This window comes from Aquila chrysaetos, chromosome 16 (assembly GCF_900496995.4).
Source record: "Aquila chrysaetos chrysaetos chromosome 16, bAquChr1.4, whole genome shotgun sequence".
NCBI classification, from domain to species: Eukaryota; Metazoa; Chordata; class Aves; order Accipitriformes; family Accipitridae; genus Aquila; species Aquila chrysaetos.
In genome coordinates, this window is record NC_044019.1 from 14,278,428 (window position 1) to 14,297,313 (window position 18,886).

Consider the following 18,886-nt stretch of genomic DNA (forward strand, 5'->3'; position numbering starts at 1 on the left):
CTCCTTGTTGCTTCAGCTCCATCACTGTATCTGCCACTGAATCTTAAACATATATTCATGTTGGAGTCCTCGGTGAACAGAATACATTAACAAGCCACATCTTTTCATTAGACAGCATATATTCTCAATTAAAGATTGCCCATTTATTCTAGACTTCTTTTTTTTTTTTTTTCAATTAACGTGATCAAACAAGGGTGAAGGGGTGCTAATTGTCCCGTGCATTTAATGCACAATGAGAATCACCTCCAGAATAATACCTATGGGGACTGCCACCGAAACTTGCACAGTGTCTTTTAGCCTGACAGAGCAAGAGCCTGCGGCTCCCTCTCACTTCCACAAGTGCCCTATATATTTATGAGGCCAGTTGCTGTTTTCTCCTGCAATCCCATGTAGTTCGGATCACAGCTGAAGGGAGTCTGTGTGTGTGGTGAAGGCCATAATTCTTGTGCAGGACTTCTAAGAGGAAAAGCTGGTTTGGCTAGGTTGGAACCCTAGAGCTCTTAAAGAGGTGAAGTTGGCCCCTTTACTCCCCCCGCCCAAGCTCTCGAGCCAGCTGTCCAGGTGTTCGACCTTCACAGGCCACAGAAAAAACTAAGTGCATCAGAACATGCCATCCAAAATCCTCAAATGTCCTTACAGCAAAGGCTTTCTCCAGTGCTAGCGCTAGTGATAACACACGAGGCTTTTCACTGTAAAGCCTAACCCTTTTTTCACTCTTTGGCAAGCTCACAACAGCAAAATGTGCTCTTTTGACCACAAAATCCGTTACTGCAAATTCCCTTCTTCCTGGGCTCTTGTGAGGGCTGCTTTCTTGTTTGCGGCACATGCAGAATGTACTGGCATATTGCAAACTCATTTGAATTATTCTGATGAGGTTGTTCTCACCTTGCTGGAAAAGAATTTGCTGTAAGTTGCCACAGTCTGAGATTTCAAGCTCTTGACAGTCTTGTTTCTCTACTAGTAGGCTGGTGATTTGTCATCCTACATTCGCTTTCCTGGGTCCCAACACTATTTGTTCTTCAACGTCTACTGAATATTGAAAGGTGAGACTTCCCTCTCCGCACAGCGCTTTTTTCTTCTAATTCTGAAGCCTCCTTCCATCTATTTACTGTTGCTACATCCTACTCCAGGCATTTTCCTTCTCACTGCTTACATTGGAACCACTATTTTCTGTAGTTCTGCTTCAAAAGAGTGTCCTAACGTCTGATGATGACTGCAGTTCCTCCACTGTGTAGCATCCCATGCTCTGTGAGCAGGAGATCAATTATCCAACAACAATTAAAATGTGGTTTAAAAACCAGAATTGGTGCCACAGCCTCTGGGTGAAAGAGGAACAATCAAAAGGACAAGATGGTGATCCTTCTAAAAGGAAGAGTAGTTTCATGTCCAGAAAGGGCTAGAGAAACACAGAGCCAGGCTGAGAATAATTCGAAGAAAAATTCATGAGCAAGCCTGTGTTTTCCTGATATACATGGAAACCTGTTTTTATTCTCAACTGATTTAAAAACAAACAAACAGAAAAACCCCACCTCAAACAAGCAAAAGGACTGCAAGCAGAAGATGGGTATTTGTAAATAACTCAATGGAAATTAGAAAAGCAATTTGGAAAAAAGAGATTCTTTTTTCCTTGAAAACATTCAACAAAATTTGTCATATTTGTCCTATAGACTTCAAACTGGCAAGGCTTTTTCCTTATCCAAAGATTTTAGCAAAATTTTGTGCAGAAAATTCTTTGCTTTTTATCTTTTAGTTATTCCCTCTTAAACTTTACTGGTTTGTTCTTTTTTTCTGACTACCACTTTTTCACTTTTTTATTAAGTAAGTCTGAGGGGAGAAAAAGAAACTAATGGGGGCAAAAAACTTTGGAATTTTTCTCATGGAGAAAAGGAAGAAACTTTGAATAAACCTTCCTTGAGAGGAGGGGGAGAAATGGCAGAAAAAAAATATCTTTTTTGCCAAAAAAAAATGTATCTACAGTTATTTGATGAGCTCTAGATCTGAAACTGCAGAGTACATATAATACTGTTGATACTCCCAAACCTGTTTCTGAGCCATAAATTGTGAGAAGGCTCCCTAAACATCATCTGCAAAGTTTCAAAAAAAAAAAAAACAAAAAAAAAACCAAAACCCCCAAAATTCATCAACCTTTTCCCTCCCTCGCAACCCTCATGAGTAGCTGGATTTGAAAGACAAATAAGGCTGTGGAATAAATGCTAAAGAGGGGTGGTGACATGCATGGTGACTTTACTTTTGGCTCGTCTCTTTCTATGTGTGTGTTTAAAAAATAAAATCACTGCCTCAGCGTAATGGGAGATTCAAACCCACGAGTGACTACTTAGCATTTTGATGAAGGTAGGTGTATTTTAAGAAAAAAACGTATTCTACCCGAAACTGCAAGCCTGTGGTGAGTTTTGTTAACTAGAAGAAGTCATAATTTGGGCTAGTGAGTTGGCTTAAGAGAGTTTTTGTGGCCTGTGGGCATTTTAATAGCAGGACTGCGGTGAGCACTTGCAGTGAGCACTAGCAGGAATTATGCAGCTTGATAGCTTCATGTCATCTTGAAATTTTTCTTGATTACAGCTAGTATCATATGCAGTGTAGGTAGTGAACGAGAAGATTTTTTTTTTTCCATTTGTAGCCAAATCTTTATTGATATGCCTCTTAAAATACAGCTTCTGCTCTCTCAATAAACATGGTACAGGGCTTGTGAACATAGTTTCCACACATAAATTGTCTACTGCATTTTTCTGAATGTATTTCTGAGCCCTTTGCCATCTGTGTACATTACAGCTCTTGTAGGAAGATCTTTAGACCAAACTACTGCTGTATCTGGACAGTCACGTACAAGCTCATAGTAGAAATTTTTTGTTGTTGTTGTTCTTTTGCTAAAGCTGTCAAAGTGAGAAGCAAGGGATGCCACAGAAAGGGATTTCTACTGTAAGTTTTGCAGTTACTAGAATTAATGATGTGCCCACAGCTACCATAAGTGGAAATTACATCTGTTAGACTGGCATCGCTAAATAAAACCTGGTTGGCTATTGGGCTGAACAATGCGATCAGATATCCTTGTGGCAAAAAAAAAAAAAAAAAGAGCTGTTGTTCCTAACATTCACATCTAGGATCTCTGCTTAAATTTATCACAATTCTCGCACCTGTAAACATCTGCATCTTATGCTTAAAATAGATTTAGGACAATCAGGATAAAAAGAGATTAGATGAAATTTCTCGCTGGTCTGAATTAGATCTTGCTGCTGAAGTCAAGAGCAGCAAAAGCTTGTATTTGCAAGAAACGTGATAAAATCAAAGAGCAGTTGTGTGTGGTGTTCTCAGCAGACATACAGCTACTTCAAACTCCTACCTGGATGAAGAGAGTACAAAAAAGTACTTCACGTTGGTGCTTATAAAAATGGTACTCAAATGATCAAAACAAAAGCCTATGGATACGTAGTCCCCCTGTGCAGTATTCCATAACCATGTAGATGCCTGCTTTACTCAGTTTTAATTCCTGTCTGATGGAGGTTGTGTAATGTGAGTCTCTGCATAAGGGAACAAATGGCTTTAATTGCTTCATAGCAGAGTTCTCTACCTCCTAGCAGAATGAAAATAAGGATGACCTCCCCAGATTCCTACACGTGAAAGATAACTTTCCCCTATTTGCAAGTATCCAGCAGAAGCTTTGTGGATGTGGATGTGCCCCCTTCCTTTGAATTTTCTTACAAGGTGACTTTCATCCTAACAGTCTTGAGTATTTTTGCACTTCAATATTGAATACTTGTTTAAAACGCTAATAATATTTTGCTTATATCTTGTCCTTTTTGTAGAAGTTTTTAAAAGTATTTTCATAAATGGTTAAGACTCTCAGAACCTTCATGATGCAAGGAGATATTAGTACTGGCAGTCTCCTTATCTGATGATGATAAATAGACACACAAAGCTATCACAACTGACATATTTAAAATTTTTCAATACCTAGCTGAGAACCTTTGGGGATCAACTTGAAGAGACCGTCTGCAGCTGTCATTGACTTCAAAGGGAGCTATGAAAATCAGGATCTGATGCTGAAATTCCTGTTGTGACTTTCTTTGTCAGATCAACTTTTATATCTAAAGGGGATTTTTGCTACTGCAGGATGTTCAAGGCTTAGCAAGGCCGCTGACACAAGAGCTAGCCCAATGTCTGAAACCTGCTTGTGATTAGCTTGTTTTCAGCATGTTTTCAGGTGTGGTAGTGGGTCTTTTGGATGCCAAACAGAGTCTTGAAAACGCCATTCCTCTTGTTGCGAGAGAGTAGTTTAAAAAATGTACATATTTAATTACAAAATAGGCTGGAATGGTTTTCATGTAGAACATACAGAGAATAAGAGGCCTAGGAACACAGCTCCAGACTTCCAAGCTTTTGCTCGTATTCCTGCCACAGTTCCCAGTAAGATTTCTCTTTCATCTACATTTGCCGTAGTTCTTCCTTGCTTCCTTTCTAATAATTTAAGAGACAAGATGACAGAACGGATTAGAAAAATATCTATAAATAATACCGTACGTAAAGAGGCATTTACCCACTGAGTCTTAAAACTCATTCCCTGATTTGGTTCTATTTTTAAAAGCTTCATCTTACTTGACACTGACAATGATTCATATAAATATTAAGTATTCATTTTTAGTCCATTGCACATAAGTGAAGCTACACTGTAGTGTTCTTCGGAGTTTCTACCCTGCAGGTCCTTACTTAGGATGGAAAGAGGGATAGGAGGATTCAGTTCCTAAGTACTCTACAATTTGGTCCTATGGTCCTATATTAGATAGCATAGATGTAGCCTTTTTAAAATTTTCAATTATTTCAAAGGGTTTTTTTGTTGATTTTTTTTTTCCTTCTACAGGATATAAAAATAGGATGTGTTACCCTGAATTAAAATCTAAATCTGAAGGCTGTGGAATATAACATGATTGCTTATTTATACCTCTTTGTTGTGCTGTGGTTATGTAGAACAACTCTATCACTGTTCTTTTGCTAGATCTTGTTTTTTAATTAAATCAGTTTTTAAAATGTTTTATTTATTGTCCAAACATTTTGTTCTTTAGACTGCATAGCAAAGCTATTTAAACAATGAAAGAAAATATTTTTTTCAATGTTTGTCATTTCTAAATTCTAATACAATTGTTTTTTCTGCTATAGCAGGAGTAGAGTTGATAACAGATGGTAAAACTGCACAACTGCCTCTGCTTCATTAGAGCCCCTGGCAAGACTTCTATATAAGGTAAATTACAGTAGAGAGGGATATTTAACAATATACCTGTCACAGTTTCCAGTAAGATTTTGTACTAGTGTTATGTGCATCACGAAGGCAGCAAATGTAATAGCTAGAATGTTTATTGATCCCTTCTGTGTTGGTTGTTAATACCAGAGCTAAAGCATACGTGCTGTAAAAGGCCCTAATCTTGCAAAGACTTGTTCTAGTGCTTTTCCAAGTTAAATTTATCCTGGCAATAGTTTAACTGAGATCACTTTCCTTTAATGGTGATAATGCACTTGTATTAAAAAGTAATAAAATGTAAGTGATCAATTTCCATTTAAATTAAAAGAATGTTTATGTTAAAATATTGATGAAAAGGCAGCCTTCACAGATTTTAAGAATGCTTGTATTTACATGGCATGACTGAAAGGTGACAGATTGATAGCCCTGGGAAATGTAGGACTTTTCAAAACAAATCATGTGATATGTCCTTACACTGACTTGGGAGCTCACTTTTCAGCGTGGCAGAACTGCTCAGACCCTGGGGTGAAGAAGTTCTCCCTACTTCTGTGTATTGGCTACTTCTGCGTACCATCTCATACTTTTTTGTGCATTTTGTACGTTCCTTCTCTATAGGGGCTGCACAGAGATCACTAAATCATTGCACGTGGCTCATCCTGGAGTCAACTGCATGATGACAACATACAGTTATTTCTAATAAGAACTGGCTTCAAACTAGTGAGTGACTGAAAATAAAAAACTAGTGTTGTCACATGCTAAAGTTACGCTGTCTCTGATAATGTCACTACACATATCTGTTTTTTGCTATTAATCTGCTGAATTCAGTAGCCCAGAATTACCACACAGGAACAGCTTCTTCGTTCCACGTTATTGGAAAATGCTGCTTTGCCACATACCCAATGTATTGGTTTGCGAGATCCTCACACCGTGCAAACTGCATCAATTTCACTAACTGCCTGGATTATGCAGCTGTCTGAAGTTGGGAAGTCTCTTGAGCAGAGACAGATGAAAATTTGAAATCCTGCAGTTGGAGGAAGATATTAAACCTGAAATTTCACATTCTAAGCAAAAGACTATAGCCACTGAATTATTACATCTGGGGAACTGTTTCACACTACTAATATCTCCTGATTTCATTTGAGCATCTTTTTGAAAACAGCTTATATTTAGTGTGTATTCAGCAAGTACATTTAAAGGATGGTGCCTGTTAGTAAAGAAAAATTACGGGCATTAACAAGGCTTTGATATAAGGCCATTGCCAACAATACTAAAGCAGTTCTGGGCACAGAAATGATTCTGTAGGCACTGAGAAATTTTAATATGCTTTTAAAAAATTACATCTGCGTGGTTAGTGTTTTGGAAATTATAAGTTTGAACTCACATGGCTACATCCTTTCATGAGTCTGGCCTCAGAAGTGAAGATGTGGGAACTGACTGCTAGATTTCCATGACGCCGGAGTGTTGGAGAGACAGTGGGTGCCCAGCCCTGCTGTCTCTGCAGTGGTTGGCACAACTCATACGCATACCGCACCTTTTGAAGAATCATGGCTTTGGGTGATCTTCTGCTCCGGTCCAGGTTGGTTTGGGAAACAATACATCTGAGTGTAGTGTAAATTCTTCCTAGAGATGCTTATTGTTAAATTGCTGTTTTTACGGTAATAGCAATTAGAGGTGTCAACAGAGATGATAACCCTATTGTGCTTGTTACTGCAATAAACACATAATAAGGGAGGGACGAAAAAATGCAAAGCAAGTAACCTGAGAAAAGTTGTTTTTCTATTTTGAAAATGACACACTAAGATTAAATGTCTTGTATGATTCCACACACAGTAAAATTCATAGAAAATGAGAAGGGCTGAAGCATACCCAAATGATGTGGCTTAATGACCTAATATAATGTGTTGTTTGTGTGCTTGTGCCATTGCAAATGTTCATTTGCTAAGCTATACAAATATGGCCTGCCTTCATACTACTGGCATGCTGTAGATGCTAGCTGAAACCCCTGAGAGGATTCTTCAGAGCTAACGTATGCAAGCAAGTAGGGCGCACAAATAATGACTTTAGTCAGATCTGCTAACAAATGCTCGCTTGATAAGCTGCATTAATTCAGTTGCTTGCAATCATCTGTCCAAATCTCAGGTTTGGGGGGCTTGGGGGTTGGGTTTTTTTTTTTTTTTTGCTTTCTAGTAAATTCACACCATGTAGGTCTGTGTATATTTCTCTAGACGTGTGGACTGTTCGGAATGAATGTTAAAGATCACCCAAAAAGAACAAAGGCTTACCCAGCTGTCCTAGCCAAGACATCCTTTGAGGACCATAACTGTGCAGTTTTAGGAGTTGCTGTAGCTGATGGTAGTATATATGTGAAGATAAATTTGTGGTTTGGAGTTGAAGATGCTATAGAATTGCTATTGAATTTCAAACTTTTCATTTGCCTTTAGTCCATGTCGCTGACACAAGGTAAACTGAGCTGCTTTTCTTAGCGGACCAAGTTCTCCAAAAGATGTTTTCTTTAAAACAGTGAATGCACTTTTGCACTATTGATTTCCTGCTGCTTAGACATAACTAACATTTCAAGTAATCTATAGTTTTGAAATTTACATTAGGTCTTCTAATAAAATCGCTAGCACATTTGGGACTTCTTGGTAGGATAAACACTGAACTCCTATCAGCTGAACACTAACTTTCAATATTGCTTAAGCAAAATTCAGATCTAAAATGATCTGCTACCGCCCCCAAAAAAGAAAACCAAACACCACCACCCAGCAATTGACTCAGTCTGGTATTGGTTGAGCTATCGTAGCATGGTTAAGTTGTTCTTGGTTTGTTCTTACAAGTGGTTTACTGAAAAAGCCTAAGTTAAAATCAGTTCTGCATTATGCGGGACACATTCCCAAGAAGTGCTAAGATGTACTGTCACTAGATTTCTTGTAAAACTCTACACTAGAAGCAATGGGAAGAACCATGCTAAAAAAAGAAACAGGAATAGCACAATGTGGCTGATATCATGTTGCCTTGTTTTTAGAGTAGAGATCAGAGGGTGCTGTGAAGGCAAGCCCTTTTGCATCGAGTGTTGTGGCAATTACACAATTGTCCTTGTCCTGAAAAATTTTGCCTGAAATAGGTCTGCATGGGTCTCTGGCTGGATCCCACTAAAATCAGTGGTAGCTGTGGCAGTGGCCCTATGAGGTGGGGTCAGATTTTACTGACGGTCTCTTAACTCTTTGCCCATGTCCTTTTCTGCTATAAGACATGACTTCCCTTGCGCTGGAGGTTGTAGGTGCTCAGCATTTTTAGGGGTTTCTCCCTATTCATTTTTTTGGAAATCTGTTATCAAATTAGAAGCATTCTGATTGAAGGTTTTCATTTAATTAATAACGGGATAAATCACAAAACTGGCCTCCACCATCTATACCTGTCAATTGATCCAGTGTAATGAAGACTGCAAGAATCCAAACAAAAAAATAGAACAGGGTTATTGGAATGAATTTTCAAAGTGAAATCTTCAGCTGAATTTCTGATGCGTGTCAAATAATAAGCAACCGGAACTGACCAGATCTTTCTGTATTTGAATAGGGAAATGCAGGTAATGTTTTAAATGTGTTTTTTTGGAGGGCAGAGGTGGACAGGAATAGGGATTCTGCTGCAGCTGAAACAGGAAGCTATTACCCTGTTGGTGTATTTCTGTGCATATTTTTAAATTTTTTTGTGAATGCTGAGTAGATGATCCAGGAAATTCAGGAAGGAAGATAGATTTAGTTTGGTTGTGCAGACCAAAATACCTATTTTAACTTGTATTTGTCTCTGGGAAATTATAAGACTCAGTAGGGATAGGTTTTGCCTTTGTTATTTAAAACCAAATGATTGTCCTGGTTTCAGCTAGGATAGAATTAATTGTATTCCTAGCAGCTGGTACAGTGCTGTGTTTTGAGTTCAGTATGAGAAGAATGTTGATAACACTGATGTTTGCAGTTGTTGCTCAGTAGTGTTTAGTCTAAAGTCAAGGATTTTTCAGCTTCTCATATCCAGCCAGCGAGAAAGCTGGAGGGGCACAAGAAGTTGGCACAGGACACAGCCAGGGCAGCTGACCCAAACTGGCCAACGGGGTATTCCATACCATGGGACGTCACATCCAGTATATAAACTGGGGGGAGTGGGGGGGGGGGAATCGCTGCTCGGGGACTAACTGGGTGTCGATCGGTGGGTGGTGAGCAATTGCACTGCGCATCATTTGTACATTCCAATCCTTCTATTATTGCTGTTGTCAATTTATTAGTGTTATCATTATCATTAGTAGTTTCTTCTTTTCTGTTCTATTAAACCGTTCTTATCTCAACCCACGGGTTTTACTTCTTTTCCCGATTTTCTCCCCCATTCCACTGGGTCGGGGGGGGGAGTGAGTGAGCGGCTGCGTGGTGCTTAGTTGCTGGCTGGGGTTAAACCACAACAATGATCCATCTTACTGCTTTTTAAAAGGGACATTCTTTCCCAGGTTTTCAAGTTAAAAGCCAGTATGATATTTTAAACCATTTCATGCGGTCACAACACCACAATGGTCTTGACTGAACATTTTCTCAAAGTAAATCTAGCAGGGCTAAGATTTACTGCTGCTACTGAAGTATCAACATAATTACGTAAGTGTGTGCCAGCAGTGTGTGCCTGTGTTGGTAGCTCATGTGCAGCACACTCTTCGCCGGCTGTCCGCAGTGCACTGAAATCGGAGATTTATTGCATTTACAAAGGGCCATTACAATGCAATTTTAACTTACTGTCATTAAAGGGTCTTACATCATAAGCAATCACTGCAAAAAGCCTTGGACTGAGATTTATTCATAATTTTTATAGCATGATTTATAAGAGCCCCCATTATATCTTCTAAATTATATCTGAAAGAAATGAAAATCAATTAGGACCTGGTCCTTTCACCTTTAACCGTGTTGGGTAGTACCTTGTTCTCAGCCCGAAGGAAACGGGATGTTCCTGGAGTAAGCTATCACTACGAGAGTAGGAGTGAAGATAGCAAATTCTGGGTCCTTACTGAGCACAGGAGAGAGATGTAAAAATTATTCTAGAAATGACAGCATTTAGTTTATATTCCAGAGGGAGGAGGTGGTTCTCCATAGATTCATAGATTTCTCTGATTTCATCTGATCCTAACACTCCTGTGTACCATTTGGAGTGAATCACATATTTATGTAATGCAATATTCAGTAGAGAAAGCCAAGTCAGCCTTCTAATACTGTTCTTTCCTCAGATCAAATTCAGTATATAGTAACTGAGAAGCTAATTGTAATACAATTGCAAAGATCTCAAAATGGCTGTTCTATTAGTCTTATCCTCCAAGAATGCACTGAATTTTCATAAAATCAAGCCTATACAAAATGGAAACTTAGTTTTGCCATCTGTATTTGCATGAGAAAGAATTATGCACTTGATTATCAATTAGGGCCCAATTTTTCAATCTGAATACTCCTGCTTGCCCTTTTTCTTATGAGATACAGCGCTTGGATATGATTTGGTTGAATGTTAATTGGAGTCATGTGGTTTGAATGGGGATGTATTCTATAGTCCTTTGCAATAAAAAGTGCCAGATCATGAAGAGCTTTGTCAGTATTAGAGCTCCTATGTTTTGATGCAATATGCTAAAGATGCCCGTGTCTTTAAATGATTATAAAAATATATATTTTAATATGTATGCGCCTAATAAATTGCTAAGATCTATTGCGCTTCAGTGCTTTGGAATGGAAATACGGAATGTATCTATTAAAAAGCAGTACACTGCAATTAATTTGTTATCCTGAACCATACTGCAGGAAAATTCATTTCTATCCTTGAAGTCAGTGGTAATTTTGGCACTGAATTTCAGTAACAGTAAGGCTAGGCCCTCTGTTGCTGATTTGCTAACATCTCTCCTTATGTTAAAAGAAAGGCAATATGTATCAACTTTACCAAAGTACTACCATAAATATACACAGATCAGTCACGTATTTTTACAAATAAGAAAGATGACTACCATTGAATACTAGACTGCACAGCAGAAGGAAAAACAAGATGGAAAAATAGTTTTCCTAGACATAGTCTAATATATCACATTTTTGTGAGCAGTTCTAAAATAGAAATACTATAATTCATCCACAGATCTTTTTATCCTTTGTCTCATGGTATACCAACAGAGAATACCAGTATTTTGTTACCTTTTTTTTTCCCTAACCAAGACCAAAATAGCAAATGTCAGGAGAAGGGCAAAGAAAATAATTGAAGGCACATAGGGATGGGTTAAAGAGAGAAGGGACCAAATACCATACTGAAACCAGTCACTAGATTCATATTGATTTCAGTGGCACCACAGTTACATTTTCAGAAGTATTTTGGGATGGTTTAATTTTGAAGTCCTTCCTCATATGGAAATCCCACTCAGCATCGTAGGAGGTGGCAGTGAGAGGAAGGCATATATATGTGTATGCATATGATGGTATGATCCATACAATCACAGCCTTGGCTAAATCGAGTAAATTTTGTAACCTAGAAACATTAAAATTAAGTAAGATTAAAAAAAAAAATTAAAATGGCAACAGATGCTGTTCTTTTTTAAGGTTTTAGAATAATAGAAATAAAATTGGAAATAGGCAAATGGATGAAAAAAAAACCCTCCTTGAATTAAAACTGCTAAGTCTGTACTAGCCAGCCATAGATTTGTCAGGTAGATAACATCATCCCTCTCATCTCCTTGTGAGGTTGTGACTTCAAAGAGATTGTAAGATGTTCTGGGCAGACATCGTATCTTCCTATGTGTTTCTGAACAACTCAAACCAAGGGAGTCATGATTCTGTATGGCTGCTATGATTTATTTTTGGTGATGGCGGTTTTAAAATCTATTACTTCTGAAGTCAGAGGGACAATTCCCAGGAGTTATTTGGGAGTGTGCCTGCTCCCACCTTGGCTAATTTCATAGGGACTGAACGTGGGACTTGGTGTGAGCGGTGAACACTTCCTAACTGGCATTGCAAAGGCTTCTTTGGACAGGATGCAGAGAAGACTATACCATGCTTACTAATGGGTTATATAAGGATTGGCAGTAACATGTCCCTTGGTGGGCGAAAATAGGAATAAAATGGGATTTTAGGAACTATATTAATAATGAATGATAGAATGGTAGTTAATAGATGTCTATCTGTAATTCCATTATACTACAAGTGCAGGGGAAACTTCATTTAACGGGGAAAGATTCTCATTTTTCCAGAGCTGTAATGCAGCGTGCAGTTAAAATTAGGCTGTCTCGTTAATTGTCAAAGTATATGGTGAGAATTACTGCAGCCAGCTTCAGTGCAGGATTAGATATGCCTCTGCAGGGGAGACCTTGCAGAAAGGCCCAAGGCAGGAGAGCAGCTCCATCGGGGCCCCTTTGATGAAAGCTCTCCCCGGGGAGAGGGGTGCCTGGGGGGGGGGAAGGCGTGTGGGGCGGCTCTCCTCCTTTCTCTCCCTGTCTGCTCGTGCTCGGCGGGAGCCTCTGGAGCCCTGTCTGTGGAGCACTCCTGTGCAAAGCGTGTCCCGTGTCAGATGGCTGCAGAATAAGGTCCCCTTGTGAAGGGCGATGAGTATCTTTTCCCACTCCCTGATACTTTCCCCAATTCCTGAGCTTAGCTGTACTGGGCCAGGGTAAAGGATGAGCAGAAATTACCCCAGCCTCTAAGCCTCAAGACAGTATGGTTATTCAGGAACTAGGATCCCGTAAGCCGCCTTGTACCTAAGGGATGTAGTTTATATAGAGAAAAATCAGTTTAAATGAACACAGCAAGGCTGAAATGCTCTGGAATGTACAAAAGAAAGCTGGAAGAAATCCCCGGGGAATACCTTTTCCCTCATCTCTTCCCCACTATCCTTTTTCCTGTCTCCTCAGTGTCCAGTGTCAGAAACTTGTCCTTCAAAAATCACCCACTGAGGAAAGCAGATCCTTCTGCCAGGATGTGAAGGGACAACATGAGGAACGGGTGAGTGAGAGTTTTGCCATAAGCCTTTCCTTTTCCAGATCAGAGCTGTATAGCATATGCCAGGATGGCAAGTCAAGCTGTTGAGGACTTTCCATAGGACCCCAACCAGCTTTTATTTAAAAACAGTAAAAATGTTTCTTTGAGAGGACTACAAAAGCTTCCCTGAGAGTTCATTAATGAAGCTTAACCATCCAATTTGAATGGGAGCACTGGTGCAGAATCTCAGCTGAAAGCTCCTGGTTCCCAAGCACTGACTAACCTAACGCCTGTGAATTAACACAAACACAAGCTTATCCTGCTGGGGGGGGGAGGAGAAGGAAGGGGGCAAAGATGTTCAATACCTGCAGGCCAAACTCCCCAGAAAGTCAGTGGGAGCTTCACTAGTGTAAGAACAGCATGACCAGACATAAATATAAAGGAGAGAGGATGCTAAGAAAATACTTTTCACATTTGTGTACTGAGGGGCCTGTGAAGTCTAATGAGTGCAGAAGGCAGGAACTCTATTACAACGTAACTCTTGGATACGCTGCTTTAGTGTATCTGTGTAGCTTTCTGTGTGACTTTGAGTCTATTTCCCCCTTTGCATCTGCTTATGAAAAAATAAATTTACAAAGTTGCCTGACCATGCAAAAAAGACAGTTCTAATAAGGTTCAAAGAAACGCCTCACCGATTCAGGTGCACAATATCCATTGACATGCAGTGATATTTAGCTGCCTGATCAGATACTTTTGAAAATCCACCTGGATGCCTGTCTGTCTGCATATGCACGCAGTATCTCTGTAAGTCTGATCTTTTCTATCACCTTATTTGTTACTCTGTTCAGACTCCAGGTACCAGACTTTGCCTCTGTTATCCAAATGTGGATTCTTTAAATTATGGAGAAGCACAACACCCGTTTATCTTATTAAGGTAGGTGTCTAAGGCAATCTGTGATTTGAAACAAGCTACCTTTTCTTATTACAGATTTAGAAGATGATGCAATTTTTTAAGGTATTTAATCTTTTTAGAAAGAATTACCTTATTTAAGAAATTAGTGTTTAGAAAACTAGAATTTAAACTCAGCCAGTATCATTTTAACAAGAAACTGTTGACTGTGTTTCACCTAAAGACAAATGACTGGTGACTGGGACCTTATGCTTTATCAAAGTGAGTTTAGAAATAGGCAAAATTTGCAGAGTTAGCTGATTTTGCCTGACATATACAAATGCTCTTGAGTCTCCCCTGGCCATCTACAATGAGAATAGATGTAATTTAGTATGAGTTAGGTCCTGGTGAAGCAAAACAGTCAAATATACTTGTATTTGTAAGCAGTGTCTACCAAAATGCTCCAAGAATGGCTAGATCTGAGTAAATGCTGAGCTTTCCATAGACAGTTCCTCAACATTCATTTAGTGTACCAGATTTAGTCCAGAGAAATCTTGCTTTATTCAGATATGCAGGTTTTCATTTAATCTTAACATTCATATACTGTATTCCTTTTACTTGCCCAAGTGTAAAAGTATAATGGTTATGTAAACCGATGCTTATATTAAGATGTTATTTTGACATACATTTTGGTGCCATACATAAACACCAAACATGTATAATAACCGCCATTAGTACAAGTCTCAGATCCGATTAGGATGATACATTTTTGTGATGTATTTTTTTGACAAGATGGCAATGCGAATTTAAATTTTTGCATGACTGAAATACAGTTTGTAATTGAAAGTAGCGTACACAATTAAAAGTGAGGTAACAGTGGATTTGTTGCCTGACTTTACTAATGGTTGCTTTAATATACCATTCACTTGTTAATGATGTTGTCAATTATTTTACTGTAAATTAGCTATTGTGAGTTTAAGGTCTTTTTGCAATGTCTGTGTTAGGTTACAGGGGCATAAATCAAACTCCCATCTCTTTTTACATCCATAACCATAACATATGGCTTTTATTAGAAAATGTTAAGTGTCTTATAATGTCTTCTTAATGGACAGTGTGTGCATGTGTTGATGATGAAAGCCATCTTCCTTCATGCAAAATATTAATGCTTATGGCCTACATCTCCATAGATACAAGTTAAAGAATCATATTTAACCCATGAAATATTCAGTATACACTTCAACTTTGCCCAGAATTCCTATTTCTCTAGTTTAACAATCCTTTAAGGAAAGAACAAGTTAGAGGTAAATCAGGGGTTGAATTCTACCAGGTATGCACATGTAATTGTGAACAACAGTATAACATCTACTGCAAAACCCAACAACAAACCCAAATCACTTTATAAAATGCCTTTTCCTAAATGAAAATACCCATGGCGAATTAGCAAATGGAATTTATATCCTCCTAGAAGTCCGGCTAGTACATCACAAAGACTCGGTTATAGATTTTGTCCTCTGACCTAAAATATCAGAATGCTTCCAAGCAAAAAGGTGCTTTAGCCTCTGTTTGTATCCTCTTCATTGGGACAGCATTATCCATTTGGCTTTTGGACCATTCCACAAAATCTTGGACAAGCACACTGCTTTGACTTGAAATGTGTTGTACCAACAGATTCCTGGGCACCAGAGGTCTGCCATTCAAATCAACGCCTGCTAACATTGGGCTTGATTAAAGGAAGCTAACTAAGCCTTTTGAAGGATACCCTCCAGCCTTCCCTCTCTGTTTCCATGTTCCCTTGGCAGAAATCAGGGATTTGAAAGCTGCAATTCAACAGCATTATCCTTTCATCTCGTGGTAAATATTTTATTATTCCTTTATCCTCCATGCTGTTTAAAGGAATTCATTTAAAATATTAACTTCTTTGTTCAGGGAGGAAATCTCCAAAGGGTGTGCAAACAAGAATCTTTAGAAATGCACTAAGATATAACTCCAGGCTGTGCTCCAGCTTTCCCCATTCATTCAGTCTGCAGACCTGGTGGCTCACTGCTGGAGATCTCTGCTCAGACTGAGTCCCCAGCAGCTGCTGTTCCACCACCCATTCATCCAGAACCAGCTCCCCTGTCCCTGCTCCCTGCATTTCCACTTCTCTTTCCTCCATCCGTCCAATTTGCTCCCTAATCTGATCTCACTTCTTTGATCCACCTCAGGAACACTGATCATCCTGCCACACCAAAGCACCACTCATCCCTACCAAGGGCTGGCAGCAATTATGCTGTAACAGAGGTACGTTTAAGAGAGGAGTAAAACCTATCCAAACCAATTTCTTTGCGAAGGCGTTACCCTTCATCTATTTTCCTGCTTATCGATATGGGGATCTTGGGGGTTAATCCTGCTGCTGCTCCTGAAGTAAATGTTTTCTTTACTTTTGACTTCAGGAGCAGAATCAGGCCCTAATTCATGTAATTATCCTCCTCTGTAATAGCATGAAAGGTACCTACTTAGAGGAGTCGGGTGACTGTTTAAGATCATCTTTATCCACAGCTATGCTGTGAACTGCACCAGTGTGCATTCCCTTTCCAAAACAACCGCAGGCACCAGGAGGGGAGGAGTTGTCCTTCAGTAGCCAGGGAAGAAACCTGTCAAACACAGTGTCCCTTCTACATGAATGAACCCTCTCCTCTGATTAATACTTTGCATTTCCCACAAATGAAAAGACGGAGTGAGGAGGTAAGTGAGAAACTGAATTACCCATTCTCAGAGAAGCACGATCATAAATATTTGAACATGGTACGTATGAGAAAAGAGAAAGGAACAGACTCCCTTTCCAGTCCAAGCTGAGAAACTCTCCAAATGCCCTAGTCTCCCAGGGACTGCCTGCTCCCGTGACCCTTTCTCCATCTCATAAAGGGGAGACAGCCGTTAGCTCGTAAGACGGCTGGACAAGGCATCTCTCTTTACTGGGGGATGACTGACTGTAAAAATCTGTGCATGGAGGGAAATTACCTGGTATAATGGAGATCTCCCTGGCCCATGAAGGGGACCCTGCCCCAGGCTGTGTGGGTTTTTAGGAGGCTGTTAGAAAATAAGGGTCTCTGGAAGCCCACATACGAGTACCTGAGCTCATGCCTTGGTGTCCACTCGTGCCCCATGCGTGAGGCCTGCTTGAGAGCGTGAGTTATGTCCCCATAGCCCGTGCGTGGTTTTTATATGGCTACACACATGGATGGCTGCTCTGTGCTGACGGTGGAAATAACCCTGATGATGCTGGGAGGAAGTGGGGCTGAAGGGAGGTTGGAGTGTTTTGATGAGGGTGCTGATTGCATAGCTTACCCTTGCATATCTGGAGGAGTAGGGATCCTCAAAGAGTGCCCAGATGCGGGGCTGCCACCGTCTCCAGAAGCCCCCGGACCTGCCATCTGGGGAGTCACTAAGTGCTAGGCGTTTTGTCATCTCCAGCTCCTCTTCGCCATCACCAGAGTCTCCGGTGCCATCTATGTCTCCGTCCTCGGCACTGCTATCCAGGGGTGCCCCACCAAAGCTGTCCAGAGCCTCTTCGGCGTCGCGGTGCTGCCGGTAGGTCATCCAACAGCAGGGCTCCACATCGGTCTCATCGATGCCCCAGAAGGCCAGCTCCTCCTCATACAGGGGCCCGCACACGTCCGCGGGGCAGTGCAGCTTGCCAGTGCGGTAGTAATTCAGGATGTGGGCGAAGACGCCCGGGTGCCGGTCAAAGAAAAACTCATCCGTGCGGGGGTCATAGTCGAAGTGGCTGTGGGCATCGGGTTCGGCGATCCAGGCCAGCCGAGTGCCGGGCAGGGTGCGCAGGGTGCTGCGGTAAGTCTGGTGCCTAGTCCCTCCCACGTTGATCACAATGCGGTCGCTCTCGTCGCCCTGGCCCATCTCGTCTCTTATTAGGCATGTCGCAGACTCATCCGAGCAAGCACGGCAGGCAGCAAGCCCGTAAGGGGACGGCTGCTCGGCGGCAGTCGGTGCCTAACCCGAGCCCCGATCCAGGCCCGCGGGGGCGAAGGGCCCCGGCCGGCTCGGCTCGGCTCGGCTCTGCTCCGCTCCGCTCCGCGGGGGCCGCTCCGAGGGGAAGCCGGTGCCGCCGGCTCCTGGCGCTGCACCGCCTTCGTCTGAAGTCAGACGCTCGGGGGCCCTGGGAGCTGCAGCCGCGGCGGAGGGGCAGGGGGGACCATGCTCCGGGAGCGCGGGCGCTGCGGTGCCGGGGCGCAGGGACGTGCCGGAGGGGGAGGGCCCTTCCCTGGTTGGACGTGGCCAAAAAAAAAAAAAAAAGAAAAAAGGAAAAAAAAAAAAAAGAAAGAAAAATCGCGGCGCCGGCGCTGCCCACAGGTGCTCCGGGCGCGGGGCTGCGGGGCGCCGGGCAGGAGGCGGGGGTGGGCGCCGGAGCCGGCTGCAGCCCCCGCGGGCGTACGGCGGGGCTGTGCCCGCGCCCCTCCCGGCGGTGCGGGGCGGGGGGCGCCCGCAGGTGCTGAACGGACAGCGCCGCGCGCCGCCCTCCCGCCGCGCCGCCTCCGCCCCTGCGGCCGGGCCGGGCCGGGTCGAGCGCGCTGCCGGTGCGGGCGGCGGGGACCCGCGGCGCCGCCGCTGCCGCTGCTCCTGCCGCTGCCGCCGCCGCCGCCGCTGCCGGGCGGCTCGGTGCAGCCCGCCCGCTCGCCGGACAGCGCCGCGCAGGCGCGCTGCTCCCGCCCCGCCGCCGCTCTCCGGGTCCTAGCGCCGGCCGCGCCCCGAGGGCGCCCTCCCCGGCTCCCGCCGCCCCCGCGGTCC

The 18,886-nt window shown here is 42.0% G+C and overlaps 1 protein-coding gene and 1 long non-coding RNA gene across 6 annotated transcripts in view; one reads left to right on the forward strand and one right to left on the reverse strand.

Moving 5' to 3' along the window:
* The window catches only part of KCNC1 (potassium voltage-gated channel subfamily C member 1), a 133,034-nt gene extending 114,378 nt beyond the window's left edge, over positions 1 to 18,656 (reverse strand). The window contains exon 1 of one of the 5 annotated variants that reach the window (XM_030039608.2): positions 17,429 to 18,656. In XM_030039608.2, the coding sequence (XP_029895468.1) occupies positions 17,429 to 17,998 (570 nt within the window). In that variant the 5' untranslated portion in view covers positions 17,999 to 18,656. The remainder of the gene's footprint in view (positions 1 to 17,428) is intronic. The other 4 variants (XM_030039610.2, XM_030039609.2, XM_030039605.1 and 1 more) reach the window with 4 other exon arrangements.
* Positions 13,150 to 16,392, forward strand: LOC121233872. The gene is made up of 4 exons (XR_005934160.1): positions 13,150 to 13,236; positions 14,061 to 14,146; positions 15,770 to 15,952; positions 16,306 to 16,392. It is a non-coding gene; the product is annotated as an uncharacterized LOC121233872 (long non-coding RNA).
* Positions 18,657 to 18,886: the final 230 nt, after the last annotated feature.